General features: G+C 40.2%; 1 protein-coding gene across 2 annotated transcripts in view; it reads left to right on the forward strand.

The window, feature by feature from the left end:
* The window catches only part of SH2D1B (SH2 domain containing 1B), a 32,348-nt gene that overhangs the window by 5,266 nt on the left and 3,661 nt on the right, over window positions 1-23,421 (forward strand). The window contains exons 2-4 of one of the 2 annotated variants that reach the window (XM_036922845.2): window positions 15,960-16,023; window positions 18,059-18,215; window positions 19,038-19,761. In XM_036922845.2, the coding sequence (XP_036778740.1) occupies window positions 15,960-16,023; window positions 18,059-18,215; window positions 19,038-19,075 (259 nt within the window). In that variant the 3' untranslated portion in view covers window positions 19,076-19,761. Of the gene's footprint in view, window positions 1-15,959; window positions 16,024-18,058; window positions 18,216-19,037; window positions 19,762-23,421 lie in introns of those variants that run through there. The other variant, XM_057495154.1, reaches the window with a different exon arrangement.

Here is a 23,421-nt window from a genome sequence, read left to right on the forward strand (position 1 = left end):
CCTGATAGGTGGCATCTTGTCATTCTGCTTCCCAGAGATATGCAGCCCCTCTTTGCAGTGTTAGAACGGCAACGTGATGACTTCCACATTTCACAGACCAAAATAAAAGTCTCATGGGGAAGGTTAGAAATGAAAGAAGGAAGTCACACGGAGAGTTGGCCTAACAGCCTGTAACACTGACCAGAGAGCTAGGTGGTAACCATGAGCAGGAAATGCGACCTGATTTTACAGGCTGATAGAGCATTCAGCAATGCGCAAAACACTGTGTAGTGTGACTTGCGAGCGCTAGAACTGGGAGCGGGGTCTGCCTTTACGATAAGTAGGGTTTAATGGAGTAGATGTCAGGAGATACAAGGGAGTCATCTGTGTGTGGGAAGGGAAAAATGGGACTTTCTGCAGCCATGGGAAAGCTGCACGTCCTCACTGAGGAAGAAACAGCAACCAAGAGAATGAATGGGAAAGACCCGGACAGACATTTCCAGCTCTCAGCTTCTGAGATTTTTTTGAAAGCCTTGAGAGTTCAGAGAGAAAAAAATAATTCAAACTCTGTTGTTGTGTTAGAAAAATCAAATGTAAAGACGGGTATGAAAAGAAAAGCAGAAAGCATCTCAGTCTCACCACTCCGAAAACATCGTTTCAGATGTCTCAGCGACATCTCCAGACTGCTACGCTATGCACGTGAGTGTGTGAGCAAATATATGTGTACATATATAAATGTAAAAAATATTAAAAATAAAGTAACACTAAAAATGTAAAAAAAAAATACAAAAATGTAAATTTGTATATATGTACTACCTATGAAACTACAAAAATCATACATTATACATGATGGTTTACAATCTGTTTTTTTTAACGTATTGTAAGAATCTTTCCATATCAGAGGAAGGCAATGCACATCATCTGTCCATGACTGTTTAGCATTTTGTTGATTGGATGTATTATACTTTATACATAATTGTACATTTCAGTCATTTGCAATTTGGAAATGCAGTTTTTTCCAATTTGGTCCAATGGACCCAATGTGATCTCAGACTATAAACATTTTTGCACTTCTATCTTTGAAAGTTTGACCAACTGTCTCCTTGGCACAAAATCCTAGGTGTTTTAACATTTCTACACACATTGCCACATTAGCACAACCAAAGGTTATGCCAGCGCACATACCGATCGAGGTCAGTGACAAGGCTGAAGCCAGAAACCTGAGAATAGCACTGACTTGGCTTCCCACTAGGTCATGGCCTGGAAAAATGCAAAATATGCAGTTGACGTCATAGGGCGCAGTCATTCCATTTCTTTTAACTGATCTTTTGAAGCTTGGTTAAAATAAAACTAAAAGCTGAAACATGAACAAGTTTCCCCACAACGCTGGTCACAGGAAGGAGACCGACTGCTAATCTGTAGACCGTTCCTGCCCCGAGAAAGGGCCCACAGTCCTGGTGCAGCACCTCACACGGTGACCATCTCAAGGAAACGCCTCCCAGGAAAGAGTAAAACAATCCCGAGATAAGCAGATACTGAGAAGACCTGCATTCTAACCTTTTCCAATCTTGGCTGAAAACAGCATGCTAAAGATTTAAGAGTGGGCTTCATAAGCCCTCATATTTCTCAAGTCTTACGTAGGATGGAAGATTTCACAGGAAAACCAAAAAAAGTAGGCATTTCAACACACTGAGTATAGAAGTGACGGAGTGACCATCTGAATCTCATTCCTTGCCACGTCCAGAGCTGTCCTCTACTGTGTATCCTGTTTACACTGAGATGAGGCCACCACCTTCTTACTGAGGACCTAATAGCAAATATAGGAAACATTTTTTATCTAATACCGAAGACCAATCATGAAAAGAGCAAGAACTATATATGTAACATGAACTTAAATTTGGTTTATAGTTTAGAGAAAAAAATTAATTCTATTCATATACCTTTGTATGTCATGAGTGATCTTTATAGCTTTACTGAGACATCATTGATCTAAAATACAAAGCATATAACTTGATGAATTTTGACATTTGTTTACACCCATGAAACCATCAGCACAGTCAAGATAATGAACATATCCATCACCTCCAAAATTCCCTGTGCCCCTCTGTAATCTCTCCTTACCACACCTCCCACCACCGCCAATCATCTGCTTTCTGGAACTATAGATTGATAAGTGTTTTCCAGAATTTATTATAGATCGAATCATAACTTCTTTCATTCAGAATAACTATTTTGAGATTCATCCATGTAGTTAGTTACATGTCTCAGAGTTAATTAATTTTATCACTGAATAGTAATCCATTTTAGGGGTATATCACAATCTGTTTACACACTCCCAGCCATTATAACTAGAGTTGCAATGAATATTTGTGACCCAGTCTTCTGGACATAGGTCTTCATTTCTCCTGGGTAAGTAACTAGGAGTGGAATGGTGGAGTCATACATTCATGGCAGGTTCATATTTTTAACCATATTTAAACCACCAAAATGTTGTCCAATGCACTATTTCACATTCCCACTGGCATTTGATGTGCGCTGATTGCTCCAGGGCCTCACAGACACTTTGTAGGGTCAGTTTTTAAAATTTTAGTAATATTAGTAAGTGTGTAGTGGTAGTTCATGTGTAGTGGTAGTTCATGGTGGTTTTCATTCACATTTGGTTAATGACTAACAATACCGAGTATTTTTATATGCTTATTTGCATCCAGATATCTTCTTTGATGACGTATTTGTTCAAATATTTTGCACATTTAAAAATTTTATTTTCTTATTTATTTTCTTACTGAGGCTTGATGATTCTTTACATATTTTGGATGCAAACTCTTCATGAGATACATAGTTCACAAGTCCTTTCTCCCATTTTCTAACTTGTCTTTATCCCCTTAATAGCATATTTCAAGAGCAGAGGTTCTTAATTTTAATGAAGCCCAATTTATCACTTTATTCTTATAGACCATGATTTTGGTGCTGAATCTAAAAAAGCCTTGCCTAACTCAATTCACAGAAATTCTCTCCTATCTTTTAGAGTTTTATAGTTTTAGGTTTCACATTTAGTGTAGCCCGGTCTCACTTAATTTTTGTATCTAGGGTAAGGTTAGGGTTGAAGCTCATTTTATTATATATGGCTAACTAACTGTTCCAGTTCATTTGTTGAAAGATTTTTATTTTTCCCAATGAATTGCTTTGGTGCTTTGAGGGAAAAAAAATCTACTGACCATAGAAGTTTAGATCTATTTCTAAGCTCTCACCATTGATCTTTTTTTCTATACTTATGTAAGTTCTATATTATATTGGTTACTGTCACTTTATAAAAAGTCTTGAAATCAAATAGTATAAGTCCCCCAACTTTTTCAAGGGTATTTTGGCTAGCCCAGGTCCTTTGCATTTCCATACATATTTTAGATTCAGCTTTTCAGCGACAGATGGAATTTAAATTGAGATCACATGAATTTACAGGTCAATTTGGAGAGAACTGAAATGGTAATATTGATCCTTCTGATTCATGAACATAGTTTAATCTCTCCACTTCATTTAAAATCAATTCTTTTAAAATTTCTCTCAGAAATGTATTGTAACATGTCTTGGACATCTTTTGTAAAATGTATCCCTAACATTTCATATGTTTGAGGTTTTAAATGATGTTTCAATTTCACTTTCCACGTGTTCAAAGCAGGTAAATAGAAACAAGATTTCTGCATATTGAACTTGAATCCTGCAACCTTGCTAAATTCAATTATTAGTCCTGTGGTTCTTGCAGTCTGAATGATTTTCTACATACCACCTGCAATTAAAGATAGTTATACTTCTTTCAATCTTTCCGTTCCATTCTTTATCCTGCTTTATTGCAATAGCTAGGACTTACAGAACAATGCAGAACTCCTTGTCATTTCCTTATCTGGGGGTAAAAATACTCCATCTTTTACCATGATCTATGATTTTAGCACTTCTACTCCTAGTAGAGTTGAATATTTTATTAGGAATGTATATAGAAGTTTATCAAATGCTTTTTCTGCATCAACTGAGAGAGTAGTATGAATTTTTGTTTTTTAGTATGTTCATTTTTTTTTAAAGACTCCACATATTAGTGATCCCAGGCAGTATTTGTGATTTCCTTCTTTTTTTTATGGTTGAATAATATTCCATCACACGCACACATGAGTATGTATATATATATATATATATATACACACCACATCTTCATATGTTCATCTGTTGATGGGCACTTTGGTTGTTTCCATATCTTGGCTATGGTGAATAATGCCACGGTGAACACCGGAGTACAGATACCCTTTGATATCCTGTCTTCATTCCCTGTGCATACATATACCAAGAAGTGGGATTGCTGGATCATATGGTAGTTTTATTTTCAATTTTTTTAGGAACATCTTGGCTGCTTTCCACTGTGGCTGCACCAGTTTACATTTCTACCAAGAGTGCACAAGTGTTCTCTTTTCTCCACATCATCACCAATATTTGTTATTTCTTGTATTTTTCTAACAGGTGTGAGGTAATATCTCATTGTAGCCTGAGATAAATCCTACTTGATTGTTATGTATTATCTTCTATATATAGTGGTTGATTTGACTTGCTAAATTTTTGATAAGAATCATTGCAGCTATATCATGGGAAATATAATCTGTATCTTTACTTTTTAGAAAGTCTATTTCTAGCTTTAACATAAGAGAAATGCTGGTCCCATAAATAACTTAGGAGTACTCTCTCTAATATTCTGGAAGAGTTTGCTTACAATTGATGTTATTTCTTCCTTAAATGTTTAGTAGAATGGATCAGTAAAGCCATTTTGTGCCTAGAATTTTCTTTGTGGGAATGTTTTAACTATAAATTCATTTTCCTTAATAGATATAAGGTTATTCAGTCTATTCTTGAGTGAGGTCTGTTCATTTGTGCTTGCAAGTAACTTGTATATCTGATTGATGTCAAATAAAACTTGATTTTATTTATCCTTGTAAAGAATAGCATTTTTTAATAAAATCAAATAAAACTTAATTTTATTTATCCTTGCAAAGAAATAGCTTTGCTCATTCCTATTTCAGTGATTTCTTTTCTATTTGTTATTTCCCTTTTTATACTGATTTTCTATATACATGATCTGTCAATTGCTTAGAAAAGAGTGTTGAGATTTCTGACTTTATCCTGCATTTATCTATTTCTTCTTGCAGTTCTACTGGTTTTTCTTCATGTATTTTGACACAACCATTTAGATGCATAAATATTTAAGATTGTTATATCCTCTTGATTGATCCTCTTATCATTTTGAAAACTCTCCTTTTTTATCCCTACTTATAATCTTTACTCTGAAATCTACTTTATCTGATATTGCCAGCTTTTTATTAATAATGATAAGATATATTTTTCTCATCAAGTAACTTTTAACCTATTCATGTCTTTTTACTTACCTCAGATCTCTTGTAATAATCATACACCAGAGTCTTGCTTTTCATCCAATCTGACGATCTCTTCCCTTTAATAGAGAAGTTCAGACCATTCATATTTAATGTCAGCATTGATATGACTGGGTTTAAATCTATCATCATGATATTTATTTTTTATTTGTCCCATCTATTCTTTGTTTTCCCTTTTCCCTTTTCCTGTTTACTTTTGAATCTTTTATTTTTACAAATTATCACTTTTGTGGGCTTGCTAGCTCTAATTCATTGTTTTTAGTGGTTTATTTAGTACTCATAGAATAAATGTTTAACTCAGCCTATATTTGAGTAACAATGTACCACCTCACCTATAGTATAAAAACCTTATAACCCTTTTGTTTCTCCCACACTCCAATCAAGCCTTTGTGCTAGTATTGTCATGTATTTTATTTCTATATATTTTTAAATTCTACAATAGATTGCTATCTTTGCTTTAAGCAAGCAATTACTTTTTAAATGATTTTAAATATAAGAAAAATATTTTTCCTTTACCCACATATTTACTATTACTGGTACTGTTCGTGCATTTGTGTGCGCCAGGGTTTCTCAACCTTGGCACTATTGAAATTTTCTGCGAGATAATTCTTTGCTGAGGGGAATTCCTTGCATAACTTGTAATGACCCAAACTATCTCTAGACATTGCTGAATGCCCCCCTGCAGGGGAAGGATCACTCCTGGTTGAGAATCCCTGGTGTAGGTCCAGATTTCCATCTGCTGCTACCTACCTAACATACTTCCTATAATATTTCTTGTAGTGCATATCTACTGGCATAAAGTATTTCAGCTTTTGTGTATTCGAAAATGTCTTCTTCTCACTTTAAGTTTTTGAAAATTTTTCTCCAGATATAGATTTATAGGTTGACAATTTTTTCTTTCAATACTCTAATGAAGATTTTGCTCCACTATTGCCTGATTTGCATTGTTTCTGATCAGAAGTTTACTGTAATTCTTATACTTGTTCTTCTGTAGTTATCTTTTTCTATTTGACTACATTTAAGACTCTCTCTTTACCATTGGTTTTCGGCAATTTGATTATGATGTTCCTCTGTATCATTTTGTGTTTCTTTGGTTTGGGGTCCATTGAATTTCTTGAACATGCAGATTTATAGTTTTATCAAACTTAGAAAATTTCATCTGTTATTTCTTTAAATATTTTTTCTATTCCCTTTTCAGGGAATCCAATTACAGGCATATCAGGCTATTTACAGTTGTTCCACAGAGTTCACTGGTTCTATTTTTCTTTTCCAGATTTTTTTTTCTTATTTTCATTTTGGGTAGTTTCTATTATTTCGTCTTCAAGTTCACTACTTTATTTTTTCTGCAATGTGAAATTTGCTGCTAGTCCATTCCATATTATCTTACAATGTATTTTTTTGCCTCTAGAAATTTAATTTTGGTGTCTCTTTTGTATTTATACTTAACAAGTTTCTATTTACACTTAACAAGCTCTATCTTTCTTCTAGATTGTTAAACATCTGAGATAACTTTAATAACTGTATTAATGTCCTTGTCTACATAGGGGGGACCTAATAGTGTCCCTGAGTGGGTGAGTTAGAGTTAAGGAGTCCAGGAAGACCATAAAGCTTACAAGGGGATATACAGAAAAGAGAGAAATACACTGAGAAAGAGCAACAGAGATTTACAGAGAGTAAATTAAAAATTTAGCTGGTAAGTTAACATTTACCAGGTGTGAGTAGAGGCAGGAAATACAATCCATAAGGAGAAGAAATACTAATCAATAGAAACAGACCCAGAAATGGACAAACATATTTTATAGGATACTAAGATAATCAAGGTCTTTCTGGGTTATATTATGCCAGAGATAGAGAACTGACCCATCTTTGAGGTAATTCATGACTGTGTGCCGCTATTCCTATCGAAGAAGGCACACTGGTCCTGACTACTTGCTGTCAGGACTTTTAGATGATAGCTAGATAGGTAGGTAGATTGCTTTTGTTTGGTCTACAGAAAATCTTCTCCTAAATCTAGATGCCAGATCTGTGATTATTTTAGCCACAAAAGGCTGTATATTTGGAACTGCAACTATAACTACAATAAACTTTGAGTAAGGTTGCAGTAACTCACAGCCATTCTCCAAGGGACATCTGGGGTTTGCACTGGCCAGACAGGCAAGTTAAACGGGAATGTGGTAGAAATCAACATACCACGTATTTCATTTTGATGGCACACTTAGTAATTTCTTCCAGAGATATGAAATTGCTTTTAGCTTGCTATTTTGGCAGATGAGGCCAGTTATAGGAGATTATGCTTGATCCTTCATGCTACAAATAATCCTTACTCTATGAACCAGAGAACCGGGGAAAAGAGTTTGCCAATTTCTAATTGCATAAGGATATTCTGGAACTGGGGAAATAACCACGGGCTGGTCCTGTGGGCCCTCTGGACTCACTTGAAGTAACTCAGGCCAAGATTTCTTCTATCATCTGATTCCCACAAGTGCTGCCTCTGAACTGATGAACGAAGAGAACATTTGGGGTCTTCAGGAACGCGTGTCAGTTCAGAGCCAGTACCAAATTACCCTAAAAAAATTGGGTATTTTTCCTTTCCCCATTGTACAATGCCCCTGGTAAATGGTGGCAGTTCTTCCGGAAAAAGCTTGGAGAAGAGTGGCCACATTCCTTCCTTAAAGGAATCCAGAAACCAGGCAACCCTCTGAATTAAAGGACTCTGGGCCTGTGAACTGGACTACGTCTGTAAATTACGTCAGACATCCAAGAATCCCGACTATGTGACTCGAATCGGGGTTTTGCCATCAGAGCTACAAGTTCTCTGTTTACATTTATATCAAACAGCCCTTTAGGCTGTGCATCTACGCCATGCCTTGGAACCCAGACATTGCCACAGACCCCCGTAGAGCAAATCACTCATACTGTTACATCGCTTTGGTTTATAATAGTGTTAGGTCACTAACACCTGACCTCTGCTCTTCCTGGATCTCGTTATTTCTATTGAGAGCAGGGCACCCAATTCCATTGTGGGATTCCCTCTGCCATGTCCAGCCTACAGGAAGCTACACTTTTCAAAGACGCCGGTGCTCTCCTCACAATGTATTTTTTAGCGCATCATGAAGGTGCTGCCCTTTAGACATCTGGAGGCGGTAAGGACTGACTGCAGTTTGCATAACTGGATCTATTACAACATTCCCACCTCCCTGAGTCACGGTGCCAGGGACGGCTTGGCATTTTGATCTCTCTTGAATGTAGGCCATTATTAAATCTACACTTCAGTTAATCAGTGTAACAGAATATTCATGCCACCCCCAGGTGCATGAGCTAATACTTTCATTACAGATCCTGAGTGAATGTGCCAAGCTTATCTTTTATTCATCCTTCTTGGTTTAACATCTTTATGGCTAATTCCATATATGCTCTTTGTATACGTGCCTCCCACTGGGTGAACAAAATCAGAAGCCTGCAGGCAAGGTTGCTCACAGCAGACGCCACAGCAGAGTGGGGAAGATTAGAAGAGGATCCGGGCACACAGAGAATATCCAGCACAGGGATATACCGGTTTTGAACTCAGTAAGTTTGAAACACCTAATAGACATCCAAGGGAGAAGTGTTAAGTGGTTGGATAAAAGGGGGAAGTTGGAGCTAGGAATGCAAATTGAAATATAACTTGGTAAGAATTAATGTTTACAATACCTAGTCTCTCCAGTCAAAAACACTACATCTCCTTTTAGTCTGTAAACATTATCATGTTTACATCCTTATCATGTATATAACTATCCTTATCATGTATAAAACTATACTATTAAAATTAGTGTACTTCAAAAAATAAAATTCAGTATGGCAACAAAACAAAAGGCATCTTTTCATGTCTCTTGGTAAGATTTCTTCATACAGGCTCGGCACATTTCTTGTTAAGAATTTAAAGCAACTCAACAAATATTTATTGAGTGGGTACTATGAGGCAGGCTAATGTGCTAGAGAGAAAAAGCAGACGTGATTCTGACCTTGTGGGACTCACAGCTGAGGGTGAAAAGAGATGAGGAAGTGGATAATTAGGATTCAGTATGCTAATAAATAAGCAAGTGGGACTACATAAAATGAAAGGCCTCTGCGCAGCAAAGGACACCATCAACAAAACAAAAGGCATCCTACAGTGTGGGAGTACACATTTACTAGTGATTTATCCAATAAGGGGTTAACATCCAAAATATATAAAGAAATCATGTGACTCAACACCAAAACAAGCAAATAACCTGATTGAAAAATGGGCAGAGGACCTAAATAGACATTTTTCCCAAGAAGATATACAGATGGCCAACAGGCACATGAAAAAAAGCTCCACATCACTAATCATCAGGGAAATGCAAATCAGAACCACAGAGATATCACCTTACACCAGTCAGAACAGCCACCAACCAAAAGACAAGAAATAACAAATGCTGGCAAGGTTGTGAAGAAATGGGAACCCTCCTACACTGTTGGTGGGAATGTAAATTGGTGCAGCCACTGGGGAAAGCAGTATGGAGGTGCCTCAAAAATTAAAAATAGAAATACCATACGACCCAGAAATTCTGCTTCTAGGAATTTACCTGAAGAAAACAAAATCTCTGATTGGAGAAGGTATATGCATCCCTATGCTTATTGGCACATTATTCACAATAGTCAAGATATGGAAGCAACCTAAGTGTCCATCAATAGATGAATGGATAAAGAAGATGTGGTACATACACACAATGGATTACTATTGGGTAATAAAAAAGAATGAAATGCCATTATTTGCAACAACAAATGCTAATGGAATAAGCCAGGTGGAGAAAGACAAACACGCTATTATTTCATTTATACGTGGATTCTAAAAACAAGACAAAGCAAATTGAACAAAACAGCAGTAGACTCACAGACATGGAGAAGTGACTGGTGGTTACCATGGCAGGGTTGTTGGGGTGGGTGGGTAAAACAGGTGACGGGGATAAAGAGGCACAAAATTTCAATCATAATATAAATTAGCCACAAGGATGAAAGGACAGCATAGGGAATATAGTCAATAGTGGTGTAATATCTTTCTATGTTGACAGAAAGTAATTATAATAGTTGGGCTAAGGATTTAATAATGTATATAATTGTTGAGTCACCATGTTGTATACTTGAAACCAGTGTAACATTGCATACCAGCTATGCTTCAATAAAAATAAATAAAAAGATCAAAATAAATTGACGGGGATAAAAAGTCAGAATAGTGCTTACCACTGGTGCAGGTATAGGCTAGGAAGGGACAAAAGAAAACTTTCTGGGTTATTTGAAGTTCCAATGTATTAATCTGGGTAGTGGTAAATATATAAGGAACCATAAAACTATACTATTAAAATTAGTGTACTTCAAAAAATAAAATTCAGTATGGCAAGCAGTATGCTTGGATGGTAATGCCCAGCTTTTCTCAAAGGCTCTCCTGCCTTCCCCCCAGTGAGATGGGGCAAGAACCCATCCCAGGGCCCTTCACCTGAAGCAGACTGGCACCACCAGGCCTTTGAGCAAAGCCTTGGATGGCAGAGATGGCGTGTGGCTGGTGATTGTGGTGTGTGGACAGTGAGGATATTGTGATATTGATTATCACAGCTTTATGAGACTCGAGACCTATTTAGACAGGAAGATGCCAAGTAAACCCTACCTGCCCGTCACTCCTCTCCTTTCCCTGTGAGAACCAGCCTGGGGTCAACCCTCTCCCGCATCCCACCCTCCTAAAGGCACAGAGGGAAGAGGGGCGATACCAATTTTTATACTATATTCATTTTAGGCCTGCTTATTAAAGCATCTAAAACGCTTTTCTATGTATTGTAAAAAGGAAAACCTCCTTAAAGGGGGATTACTAGAGAATGAAAACAGCCTTTACTGAAAAATAGTGTACTTCATTCAAGACAGGTGAGGTTGGTGGCAAAAATAACATACTTCAGGGTGAGCCCTCTGTGTCTAACTGTTTTGTTTCTGTGTTTGGCTATTTCAGAGCAGTCAGGAAGCATCTGGAATACAGAAAGTTAACCACTGAGTTTTCTAAAGGCTTAAATAACGAACTCTTAGCTTGCTTTCAATAGACAGGCATTAACTCCGATCAAGATGCAAAAAGTTCAAAACAGATTTTTTCAAAGTTGCAAAAGAAGAGATGAGATTGTGTGAAGATGAACAAACCAAAGGAAAATATTTAGAGTCAGCTGATATTTACATCCTTATCATTTCCCAACTAGTGTAAACAGCGCTTTTCCAACAGATGGAAAAACTTGCATTAAAAAATCCTCAGGATTCAATGATGTCATCATCGGTCCACCCTCCCTCCCTGCCCTCTTCTCTCCCCTCCCTTCATCCCTTCCTGTCTTTCCTTTTTCACCCTCAAAATTTCACTTAAAAAAAGTTTTTACCTTAAATTTTTCATTGTTAATTTTAATAACTTTGAGGGAGTGCTTGTTATATTTTGAATACTGTATTTTAATTAATTTAATCTATTGATAGTCCTCATTTGAAAATATGTATTTTATTTGTTTTCATTAATTTATACTTGTACTTGATATTTTTATAATACATTTATGATTTTTAATATTTTGATGTATTTAAATGTATTACCTATCTAGTTTCACTGATCTTCGCTTTTAATAAATAATATTTCCATTGTCAATTTTGTTCCAGCATTGCCAACATCAAAGAGTGGACTTTTTGGGCTCATAGATTGTAGGCATTTCAACTTTACTAAATGTTGCCAAATTGTCCTTCAAGACATTAGTACCTAATTACTCTCCCATTAGAATATAGAACTTTCCAGAGCTCCACATTCACAGCCAATATTTTCCATTTATAAACTCTTACATCTTTGCCAATGAAATAGTATGAAATGGTCTCTGATTGTGGCTTCTTGTACTTCCCTGAGTAGTGAAGTGAAACATCTTTTCTCATGTTTATTGGCCATTTCATTTGTCTTTTGCTTATTGTACATTTGTGTTATTATATATTAGTCATGCAATTATCCTCTCCCAATCTGTGAGCCTTTTCACTTTGTTAACGGTATACTTTGATAAATAGAAATCTTAATTTTAATATAGTGAGTGGAGTATCTTTTATTATGGCTTGTAGTTTCGTGATTTAAGAACTCCTTTCTTAACTCAAGGTCATTAAGTTGTTCGCTTACATTGATTTCTCCTAATGTTCTGCATTTTCATAATTGGGTCTTCAATTGGAGTGTGAAGTAGGGATCTGATTTTATTTGTTTCAATGTGCAAACATTATCATTACCATTTAACAAATGGTCCATCACCTCCTCACCAATCTGCTATGCCAGCTCCGTCACATATCAAGTTTTCATACATATATGGGTCTGTTTCTGAGCTATTTTATTCCATGCACCAGAACCAGTTCCTCACTACTTTAATTACAGCTTTATGAGAAGACTTGAAACCTGTTAAGACAGGAACACGCCCTCCACCACCACAACAAACACACACACCCCAATCTTATTTCTTGTCTTCCAAACTGACCAGATTTGTGTGCAGAGTGACATGACCTGACTCATATTTGTTAGAAAGGGCCACCCTGGCTGTTGTGTAAAAAATAATGATTAATGACAACAGAGAGGAAAAAAAGTATAGAATTATGTTCTTGAATGGATGGAAGCAGGTGGCATCCAGTGGGAAGAGGAGGGATTAGCTCTAGAGGGCAACGTGGAAAGGTCATCCGTGGTGATAAAGGCGGAGCATGAGCACAGATGCTAATAGCAGGTAGGAATCTGGAAATTCTCTTCTGATTGCTTCAATCTTTGTGAAGTCATCAGTTAAGAGGTGTTGAGTGTTTAAGAATCAAGGACACAGTACAGAACTGTTGAGAATAGGGAAGTAAACTAATATAATATCGTGTGTCAACTATACTTCAATAAAATTTTAAAAAAAAAGAATAGGGAAGTAAATGATTGCCTAGAGACATTACGAGCCCACATTAGATTTGTCAACGTGGCTGCGTGTTTGTTCTCCCCAGCCACGTACAGCTACAGGGCATTGGGCTTAATCAGGGTTCTGGTTTTGCTAGCTGAGTAAATAAACTGAAAGATGGTAAAGGAGATGAAGGTGTACACAAGGCATGATCCTAATAAGGGCGGACAAGCAATCTACACTGGGCAAAGGAGGGACTGAACACAAGCGGTAGGATCAATGGACTGGAGGGAATATGGGGTCAAGGGATTATTGGGGTCAGGGTAGTAGAGGAAGGGATCTGGAGAGAGATGGGAAGTAGGAGAAAGGGGGATGCGTGAAATCCACATTATGAGAGAGCTGTCATTACTGGCAGTCACAAGGTCAAAGTCCTGAGTGGGGCTGGCTTCCTGGACAACAGCCTGTGACCTGGCCCTGGGCCCTACCTCAGAGGGCCCTGCTCTTGGTTTAATGCTCTGCTGTCACTGTCTCAAAATTCCCAATGATTTTTTAACAAGGAGCCTTACATTTTCATTTTGCCTTGAGTCCCACAAATTACGTAGCCAGTCTGGGTGATCAATGTGGGAGTGAGTGGCTGATGTGGGTGGAGGACAAGATCACCAAAGAAGAAGAGTCAAGGAACTAAGAACTAGGAGAGTTAGGGCATAATCTACACGTGAATTGAAGTGGCCTAAGATTGGGCAGGAGCAGCAGTGAAGAGAGGGCCGGTGAGCTGGGCGCTGGACCCAGGAGCCAGGGGAGGTCGCAACAGTGCGGGGCAGGCGGTAATACAACCTACTGACATGAACCCCCAAGCTGAGGATTTGGAGGAAGAAGGGAAGAGGCCCTGAAGAGCCGAGAGAACCAAGAACACTGGCCTCCCTCCCGGCCCCGCAGCGAGAGGGCTTTCCCATGGATCCGGGGGAGCATTGTCCTTGGGGCACAGCCAGGTCTCCACAGGACAGGATGGTGACAAGGATGCTTAGGGCAGAGGCTGAAGACAGAGGGCCCTTTGCTGATGAGGGACCTTGAGTTCCAGAGAACACAGTGGGAGGATTTCAGGAGCCGGGGAGAAAGGGTCACAGCAGAGGCCATGCCGAGCTCCGTAGGATTAGAAAACAGAACAGAAGATGGGCTGGGAGCTGAGGCTCTTGTACAGACAGACAAACGGGGGCAACGGGCATGATGAGTTCAGCTCAGTGGACTCCTGGGGGTGGGGTGGGGGGGTAGTTGCAGTTGTGGGGGAGAGGGAGGGGCAGGACGGCATGTGCTCGGGGTGAAGAGGGGCCCCTTTGTCACCACTGGTGATGGGGGCAGAAGGCCAAGGGGAAGCACGGGCTTTTTATACAACTGTAGTGTAAATTCATGCTGAAAAATCATGCTTCTTTTACGAGTTTTATAAATGGCATTTATAAAATATTAATGGGGGCATAAAAACCATTTTTATGTTTACCGGTAATACCACAGTCCTATAAAGCAGGTCCTAATATCATTGTTCTGTAATCTCATCATTTTTCTGAGTAAACATTCTAAAACAAAGGCATATAGTATCACAAGTTCAGTAAATCAGTTTCTTTTAACACCTTGTTACAATGGGGCTTGTTATTTCATTAAAAATACTTGGTAAAGAATTAGACCATATTTGAGCAATATCTGCCTTCATAACTCCAAGTATATGGCTTCTGGACTAATTAACATAGAACCTCCACAATCAGTGATAAAGTCTCCTGTACCTTAAAATTATAAATAGCTATCTGACTTCCCAATTCAATCATTACTCATTTGATTCTTTGTTCTAGGTGCAAGTAGGAGGGGATCAGATACTTTGAGCCTCATGTCAATGTCTTTGATTCTCATTTTTCACCTTTTAATATTTCTGTTGAATCAGAACCTGTTTAACAGTCAATAGTTACATTTAGTATAAGCACTTTTCTCCTGGAAAGCTATTATTAAATTGATACTGTATCTTACAATTGATGACATCTTAGAATTGGAGAAACATAGTGATGTATGCTATTTTTTGCTTTGGAAATTGCTGAATTGGGTCTGTTATCTAAATTCTGGTTAGATTTCTTAGCCAATGGCTCTGGTTCCCATGAGGAACAGGAACACAACATATCACTTGCTTGGGCAAAATTCCCAACATTCTCTCTTCTGGTTGCACTAACTATCCCTAATGAGGCCAGTGACATACCATTTAAGGAACTGTACAGGAATGTTCATTGGTGTCTATATGTTGGATCAATTTAGAGCTAAATGCAGAAGACGAGAGAAGTAGCAAAACCATGGAAACTGTAAATTCTCTCTCCTTATCCTCTTTGCTAAGCTCAGACTTCAACCATCAGAATATTTCAAATGTTAACGGTATACTTTGATAAATAGAAATCTTAATTTTAATATAGTGAGTGGAGTATCTTTTCTTATGGCTTGTAGTGTCTTTCAAATTCTACCATTTCAAAACTTCTGTCTCAAATTCCTACAGATGAGAAGGCCTGAGAATGATCCGTTTCTTTTTGGGACCCAAGATTCACAAAGGCAAGGCACACAAAATATATAATAGTGGATGTTACCTGGACTTGTATGTAAGAACATTACGATTCACACAGTCATCTTTCCACAGGTTTAAAAATTTCGTCTACACATACCGAATCTTCAGAGAGAAACATGGGTGTTACAATATACAGGTAAGAACATACAGGAACTCCTGTGACAGACACAGGAGAGAAGAACCCGAGACCCAGCCGTGTGGGGCATTCTGGAAGGAAAGCAGTACGCAGAGTCAGTCAGGCCAATATTTAACCTTGTCTCTCTCGGAAAGAAATAGGAAGGCTCTGGAATTGGGTCCCATTTTTTAACAACCAAGGCCGTCATTCAAAAGTGTAGAGTACGCCCTGTTCCTTCAGCGGTCAGATGGAACAACGTGGCCTCCGTGTAGGACCTCTGCCGAATGAGAAGACCAAACAGTGACCAGGATGGGGTGCAAAGGGAAGGTGAGAGGTCTGAACATTTGGGAAGTCAGGGGGGCTCCACAGGTGTGTGAAAATATAAAGGGCAGAAGCATCAGGCAACTGCCATCTTAGGGATTCCTTTGATTTTTCTGGTGTGCTGGAAAACCTTTTGCACATTTTGAATTTGCTTCTCTGCCTTGGGAAGTAGAGGGCAATGAACGTAACTGAATCTTTAATTACTAACAGAATCCTGGAACAGTCTTTCTGAAACACATGCAGGCTTGAGCAGATTTTTACTGTAGGATTTCTCAGAATCTTCAATATGCTAACGGTCACTGTGAATATCTGGAAGAGATGAGAATATACAATGACCCTCAAATACATATATTTATTTATGCTATAAAGGATATTATTGAGGTAATTGAGAAAATATGAATAAGGCCTGTTGATGAGTAAATGTACTACATCAAGATGAATTTCCTCATTTTAACCATTGTAGCATGGATATGTAATGTCCTTGCTTTTGGGGAAATACTGAAGTATACAGGGTTAAAGGGGTACCATGTCAACAACTTACTCTCAACATTTTAAAAAAATGGAATATATAAATACATATATATGTGTATATATATATATATATGCACACACACACACACACACACACACATATATATTTAGAAATAGTATGAAAAGCAAATATAATAAACTTAACATTTGGGGTGTAGGTGAAGGATACACATGGGGTAAAACATTTCGGCAACTCTTTAAGTCTGAAATGATCTCAAAATAGAATGTTTTCTAAAGAGCAACTTGTTTTAAAACTTTTTTCTTTGTTGCGCATCCTTTGGGGAATTCTAGGCAATCCCTTCATACCCTATTTTGTCTCTTGTCTGGATGAAACAGAGAAAAACATCCAAGTCAGTTGTAGCTCAGACACAGGGGGCGTTTCACTGGGAAGGAGCTCAGCGCCCAGAGGCCATCGTGAATGCCGCCCTGGGTTGAAGGCATGACCCTACTTGTGACCTCCCTGCGGCCCACTTCAGTGTCAGCCTGCAGCTATATCCATCGCGGAGGTTAACCACACCGCACGAGAGAACCTTCCAGTCACCGCCTCCGCCTGTGGTCCGACGGGGAGCTGTATGAGAACCACAGTGGTCAAGAAAACCGTGCAAGAGCAGAAGGAGCAAACTGTTTTTAAATAATTGCTTTAAGGTTATATTAGAAAACTGCACTTGGCGTAGAGCTAATAAACAGAAGACTATTTACAACTTACCCAAGTCATGCTGACATTCCTAGTTTCAATATAAATCCAAACTTTTGTCTCATTTTCCTCTCATGGAGATGCTGAGTTCACAAGAATGTAAATTACGTATTTTGCGTTTCCCGCCAGAAGTCCACCTCTGTTAGTCCCCTAGGAGAGCAAGCCTTCCAGTGAGGCAGCCTCCCTAAACCCTCAGAGGGGTGCCCTCCGCAGTATAGCTGCGAGAACCGCCCCAATCTTGCCAAGGATGGGGGCTCACTCAGTACTGCAGACCGAGGTGCAGCCCCTTGACTGTTAGTCCTCTCGGCTCACAGTAGCTCGGGTCAGAGGTCAGTCTGAAAAACCAGGGTTCGTGTGCGCTGCGATCCGCGTGAGCTCCTAAGCATGAACTGCAGGCCACTTGTTTTACTTGTCAGCTCAGAGGCAGCCTAAAAGCCACTATTTTGCCGAGTGTCACATTTCACACACAACTGCAAAATGATGAGTTGACCTTCTCTCGTATTTTTGCAGACTGTGGAAGGCGCTCAAAAACAGCTCTTTCCAAACCTAAAGGAATTGGTCGCCAGATTTGAAAAACCAGATCAAGGGCTGGTGGTCCCCCTTTTAAAGCCAATAAGGAAACCCAGCCCCTACCTGAGATGGAGAAGACCGAAGATTCAGTTGGAGGGTAGGTATGGTAAATACCCTCCCACGGGGTTTGGAAAGGAACCTTAAGTCCCATTTCCACCACCGGCTCACTTTGTAGATACAGATAAACACCCTTTTTTATTATGTTGCGTTTATCTAAAAGGCTTTATGTACTAAGAGCAGTTTCCATCTTGTTGGGAGGCAGGGTGTTTGAGCCTCTGAAGGTAGCCAGCACTTGGAGCTCTCGGCGCCTACACTCTGAAAGGGCTGGCTTCCAGCGCATTCTGTGACCTTGTGCAAACCACACAGGTCTGGGAACAGATGGACAAAGAGGAAGACTTTCAAATGAGAAAATTGCTTCAGTCCCGTGCCCGAGGCTTATCCTGCTTCATTTTGCTCAATATTTGCCGAGGGTGGCTGGCGTCACGGCGGTATTTGTCTCAGCAATGACAGTGGAGGGGAGAACCTTGCAGAGATCGTTCCCCAGAGTGGGGCAAGGGCTCCCTCACGCCAACGGCCCTTGCTCGGTCACCCCGGCAGAGTGAGCCCCCAGGCGTCAGCTGCCAGAGGGGACACACCCTCCCCGCGGCTCATCTTCCTCCTGCCCCTGGCCTCCTGAGAGCGAGCCGCAGGTCTGCTGTCGCTGAGCAGGGGCCTCTGTGCTGGGAGCCCTGATGTCTGCCCTATAAAGAGACCCCCCTTGTGCAGGAGGGCTCCCTGTGGTAGCCCCGCCCTTGAAGAAGTCACTCTGGTGTGGCATCGAGGTCGCCCTGAGCCTGGGGAGGGTCTTCCTTCTCCTGAGGGGGGTGGGCCGCTGGGACGCCGAGTGTTGAGCCTCAGGGCTGCTCTGCTTTGTCCCCAGAGAACAGTAACGAGGACTATGTGGATGTCTTGCCTTGAAGATAAGGAGACAGGACCAAGCGGTTAGAGAAGAGATGGGTGACAGCTCTCCCTGGCCTCCCTGCCTCTCCTGCAGGTGGAGGTCTGGGAGGCCGAACCCTAGGGGACAGCTCAGATGCTGCGGGTCCAGGAAACGGAAGATGCTCTGTCCACCAGCCTCGGAGGACTCCCTCCCCAGGTGCCCACCTCCCAGGCATACCCCGCGAGCAGCTTCGAGTCCCTCTCCCCTCTCTCCTCTCTCTTGGAAGAGAACAGCCTGAACCTGTTCTCCCTGACGTGCTACAGGCACCGCCACTAACTATGCCACAGTTGACACCCGCCCCCGGCCAGGCACCCAGGGGGGCAGCGTCACACGGAAGAGCGGGCATGAGGCACACGTTCCAATCCACAGCTGTGTGACTCTGCACGCACCGCCTCCCCTGCCCAGGTCTCTGTCTCTCCATTTATAAAACAAGCGGCTGGCAGGGTGGTGCACACTGCCCCCGCCTCTCTGCTGGGCCCGGTGTGCGTGGTGGCGCCGGGAGGCCTGGAGCGATGGACATGCGCACAGGGACGACCAGCGAGGTGTCAGGGGCCCCGTCCCCCAAACGGCCAGCCGGGCCTCTGCACCCACGGAGCTGGTCCTGGCCGTTGGGGGGGGGGCCCTGCCCCTGCCCCACCCATGCACCCTTCTCCCTCCAGCCTGGGCTCCTCGCCTCCTTGCTCTACTCTTTTTTTCTGATCTTGATCTTCTTGCCAAACATTTCCTTGGACCCACTTTGATTTTCTTAATTTCATTTCTGTCCCAGCCACTTGGCAGCACGGATGCGGATCTGTGCCATGATATATGTGGGGGCTTTTAAGCTATGCTCCTCTGTGGGGCTCCTGTTCCCAACTAGGTTTTAGATGCCACCAGAGCAGGGCTGGGTCTCCCTCGTAACCTCCACACACAAGGAGTATAGAAATTCTACGCACATTCGCTTGTCCATCCTCAGACCCCAGTGAGTCGCTGCACCTCACTGGCCTCGTCTTCAACATTGTTGAAAGAACTCCAGATTTCAAGACAACATGAACAGACATGGTAGTTGAGCCCCAAAGGGTGAGCCACTCTGTGTCTTAGGTCTCAGCAATCCATAGCTGCCACCTGGAAGAGAACCCCGGCCTCCCTTCCGGCTGTCCTTGGCACAGAAAATCTATTCAGTGAATTTTTCTTGGATAAATGACTGAATAAAATTAATATATAAAACGTGGGCACTTTTTGGATAGCAGAGAGGTGTCTGAGCTTCATGCATTTCAAAATCTGCTATAACAAGACTCTTGGATGAAGATCTCCCAGTTCTAACCCATGCAGAAGTGATTTCCTTTTTTTCTGAGCACACAAATAGCCTTGCGTGATGCTTGATCCCCAGCGGGCGTTCAGCACATTCCTCAACCCAGCCAGCCACGTTTCATAGCTGAGATGATGTCATGCTAGAAATCCCCAAAATTTTTTAGAAGACCCCGAACAGGTCATGTGAAGAAGAGCTGAAAATCTGGGAATGTGGGCTAAAGAGGAAAGACCCAGGAAACCAAGGTGGCTGCTTCAAGTGTTTGGGGTGCTGCTCAGAGCAGAGGGTGGGGACTCACCGCGTTTTGTGCCAAGCAGCAGAACTCACCCCAGCAGCTGGACGCTTACAGGAGGCAAGTTTAGTCAAATGCGAGAAAGAGCTGCGGACCACTGGGGCTACCTCACACCCTGACAGTCTGCCCTGTGTCGCGAAGGAGAGAAGCGTCCTTCCTGGAGAAGAAAACAGACTGGCTGCCTAACTGCTAAGGCGCCTTCCAGGTCAAGGAGCCCTGGATTCTGCTCCCACCTCTCAGTAGTTACAGAGGAAATCTCAGTGTCCCTCCCTCGGCCTCTCTGACTTAACTATGGAGAGATGAGTTGATCACATTCCTCAGTACTTAAGTTATTTGCACCATCAATCCATATAAGACCTTCCTTTTATTTCATTTTTCTTCCCTTCTTCCCTAATTCCCATTTCAGTGTTCACCCTCCCCCGTAAGAACCAGCTCAGGGCTGTTTGATACACGCCCTTGATGTGAATGCAGCCTTGCAGAGGCATCGTATTGGCTGTGAATATATGTATGTATGTATGACATACACACACACAATCTGCTATTGCTCCAATTAACATCATTACCTTTTCCACTCAGTACCGCGTTTGGTTCTGTTCCATGTCGTTGAGTGTAATTCCGAGCCTCTAACTGGCTCTTGGTATTCAAAATGTGCTTCTCCCACTCTGCTTGTCCAGTCCTCTAGGCATGGGCATCTAGTTGGTTCTCATTCTTTGCCTCCAGAAACACTCGGATGAGCAAACTGGAGCAAGCCTCCTTATGGGTAGGCCCGTCGGGAAATGCACTCATGTTTAATTACTAAGTACTCAAACCCATCAAGAGCATTTTTTTTTATTCTTGTTTAGTAAGACTTGCCCCACTCCAGGTCATGGATAAAACCATCCTACATTTTCTTCTACTGGCTTTATACATTTACCCTCTGTAGTTAGGGTTTTAACAATGGTAGGACTTGTGCCTTTTTCAATGACGTATCCCCTGTACGTAGAAAAGTCCTGCACATATAGCAGGTGCTCATAAATATTTGTTGAATAAATGATGACTCTGGGGTTAACCCTTGTATATGGTAAGAGGTAAGAATCCAGCTTTGTATTTATCCATATATATATATTTATCCATATATATATATAGAGAGAGAGAGAGAGAGTAAGAAATAATTTTCTCATTTCAACCCACTTCATAGCTCATTTTCCTCACCTCTGATTTATGGTTGCTCCTTTATAATACAATGGTTCTAATTCTGATACCGTGGCTTTGTAAAGTTTTGTTATCTGACAGGATAAGCCCCCTCATTTTTCCAGAGTTAGCTATTTGTGGACCTTGATTCCCTCCATATACATTTTAGAATATGTTAAGTTGCTCAAAACATCTTGGAATTTTGAGTGAACTTGCAATGACTTTGCAGAGTAATTAGGGGAGAACTGACATTTCTGTGATGTTTTCCCATGCATACACCTGCTACATCTATTTATTCAGGTCCTCTTTTTTGTTCTTTAATGGAATCATAAATTTTCATCATAGGAACCTTGTATATTCTGTTAGATTAACTCTTAATTAGTTTTAGCTGTTATAAATTCTGCCTTATGGTTTATTACGTTTCTAGAAGCCTAGGGCGACAGCAAAATGTTTACACTCCCATTAGATCTACTGGTTTGCCTATTGACTCTACCGTAAATTGGGTTGTAAATTCTATGTGAATGGCTTTGTCAGCTGTAAATAATAATATTTTGTTCTCCATCCTTTCAATAGCTATGTGTCTTATTTATTTTCCATGTTTATTTGATTGGCTCCAGTGTACATTAAGCAGTAGTCATGAAAGGGGCATTCTTGTGTTGTTCCCAGTATTACATGGAATTTTTATAAATTTTTGCCATTTAAGCATATGTTTGTTGTAGCCTTTAAAAAAAGGCTATTTTAATTTTTATCACAAATGTTTTGAAATTAAGTGACTTATTTCTACATCTATTGAGCTGGTCACATTCTTTTATCATCATTGCATTGTAGAGGTAAATAACATTAGTAAAATTGCTGATCTTTTACCATTCTTGTGTTGCTCAACTCGATCATGTTGTATTATTTTTAATAAACTGTTGGATTCAGCAAGTTAAGATTTTTGCATTAAATTTCCTTTAAAACTCATAAACCATACAGAACTATAGCTTACTGAATCATGGTTATACTAATCAAATACAGTAAATTAAGCAGTCTCTCCTTTTTCAGTTTTCTGCAACAACTTTGTCAATTAAGGATTATCTATTGCTTGAATGTTTATTAGTACTCTCTGGTGAGTTTGAAGCTCTGATAAAGAGGGTGAGGGAGTCTTTTATGACTGTTTAAATCTCCTTAATGCCTAGTGGTTCATTCAATTATTTTGCCAATTTTGGCAATCTTTGTTTTCTGGAATTTATCCATTTTGTCTAAGTTTGCACCATGATTGGCATGTAGTTCATAATATTCTTTTATTACTTTTAAAGATTTGTTGTGACTGTAGTCTTAACCCCTTCTTCACTCTATATGTCATTTGCATCTTACTTTTTTATTGATCAGTTTTATCCACTTTTATCTACAGTCCTTTCAAAGCCAGCTTTTAGTTTTGTCAATCTTTTTGTTGTTTTTAGATTGCTATTGCCTATTTGTTTCTTATTCTCATTTTTTTAGTTTATTTGGTTTATTCTCAATATTGTTTTCTAAGGACTATATTTAAAGCTATGAATTTAGCTCATAGTATATCTTTACCTATACCCCACAAATTT

This window comes from Manis pentadactyla, chromosome 19, assembly GCF_030020395.1.
Source record: "Manis pentadactyla isolate mManPen7 chromosome 19, mManPen7.hap1, whole genome shotgun sequence".
Lineage (NCBI taxonomy): Eukaryota > Metazoa > Chordata > Mammalia > Pholidota > Manidae > Manis > Manis pentadactyla.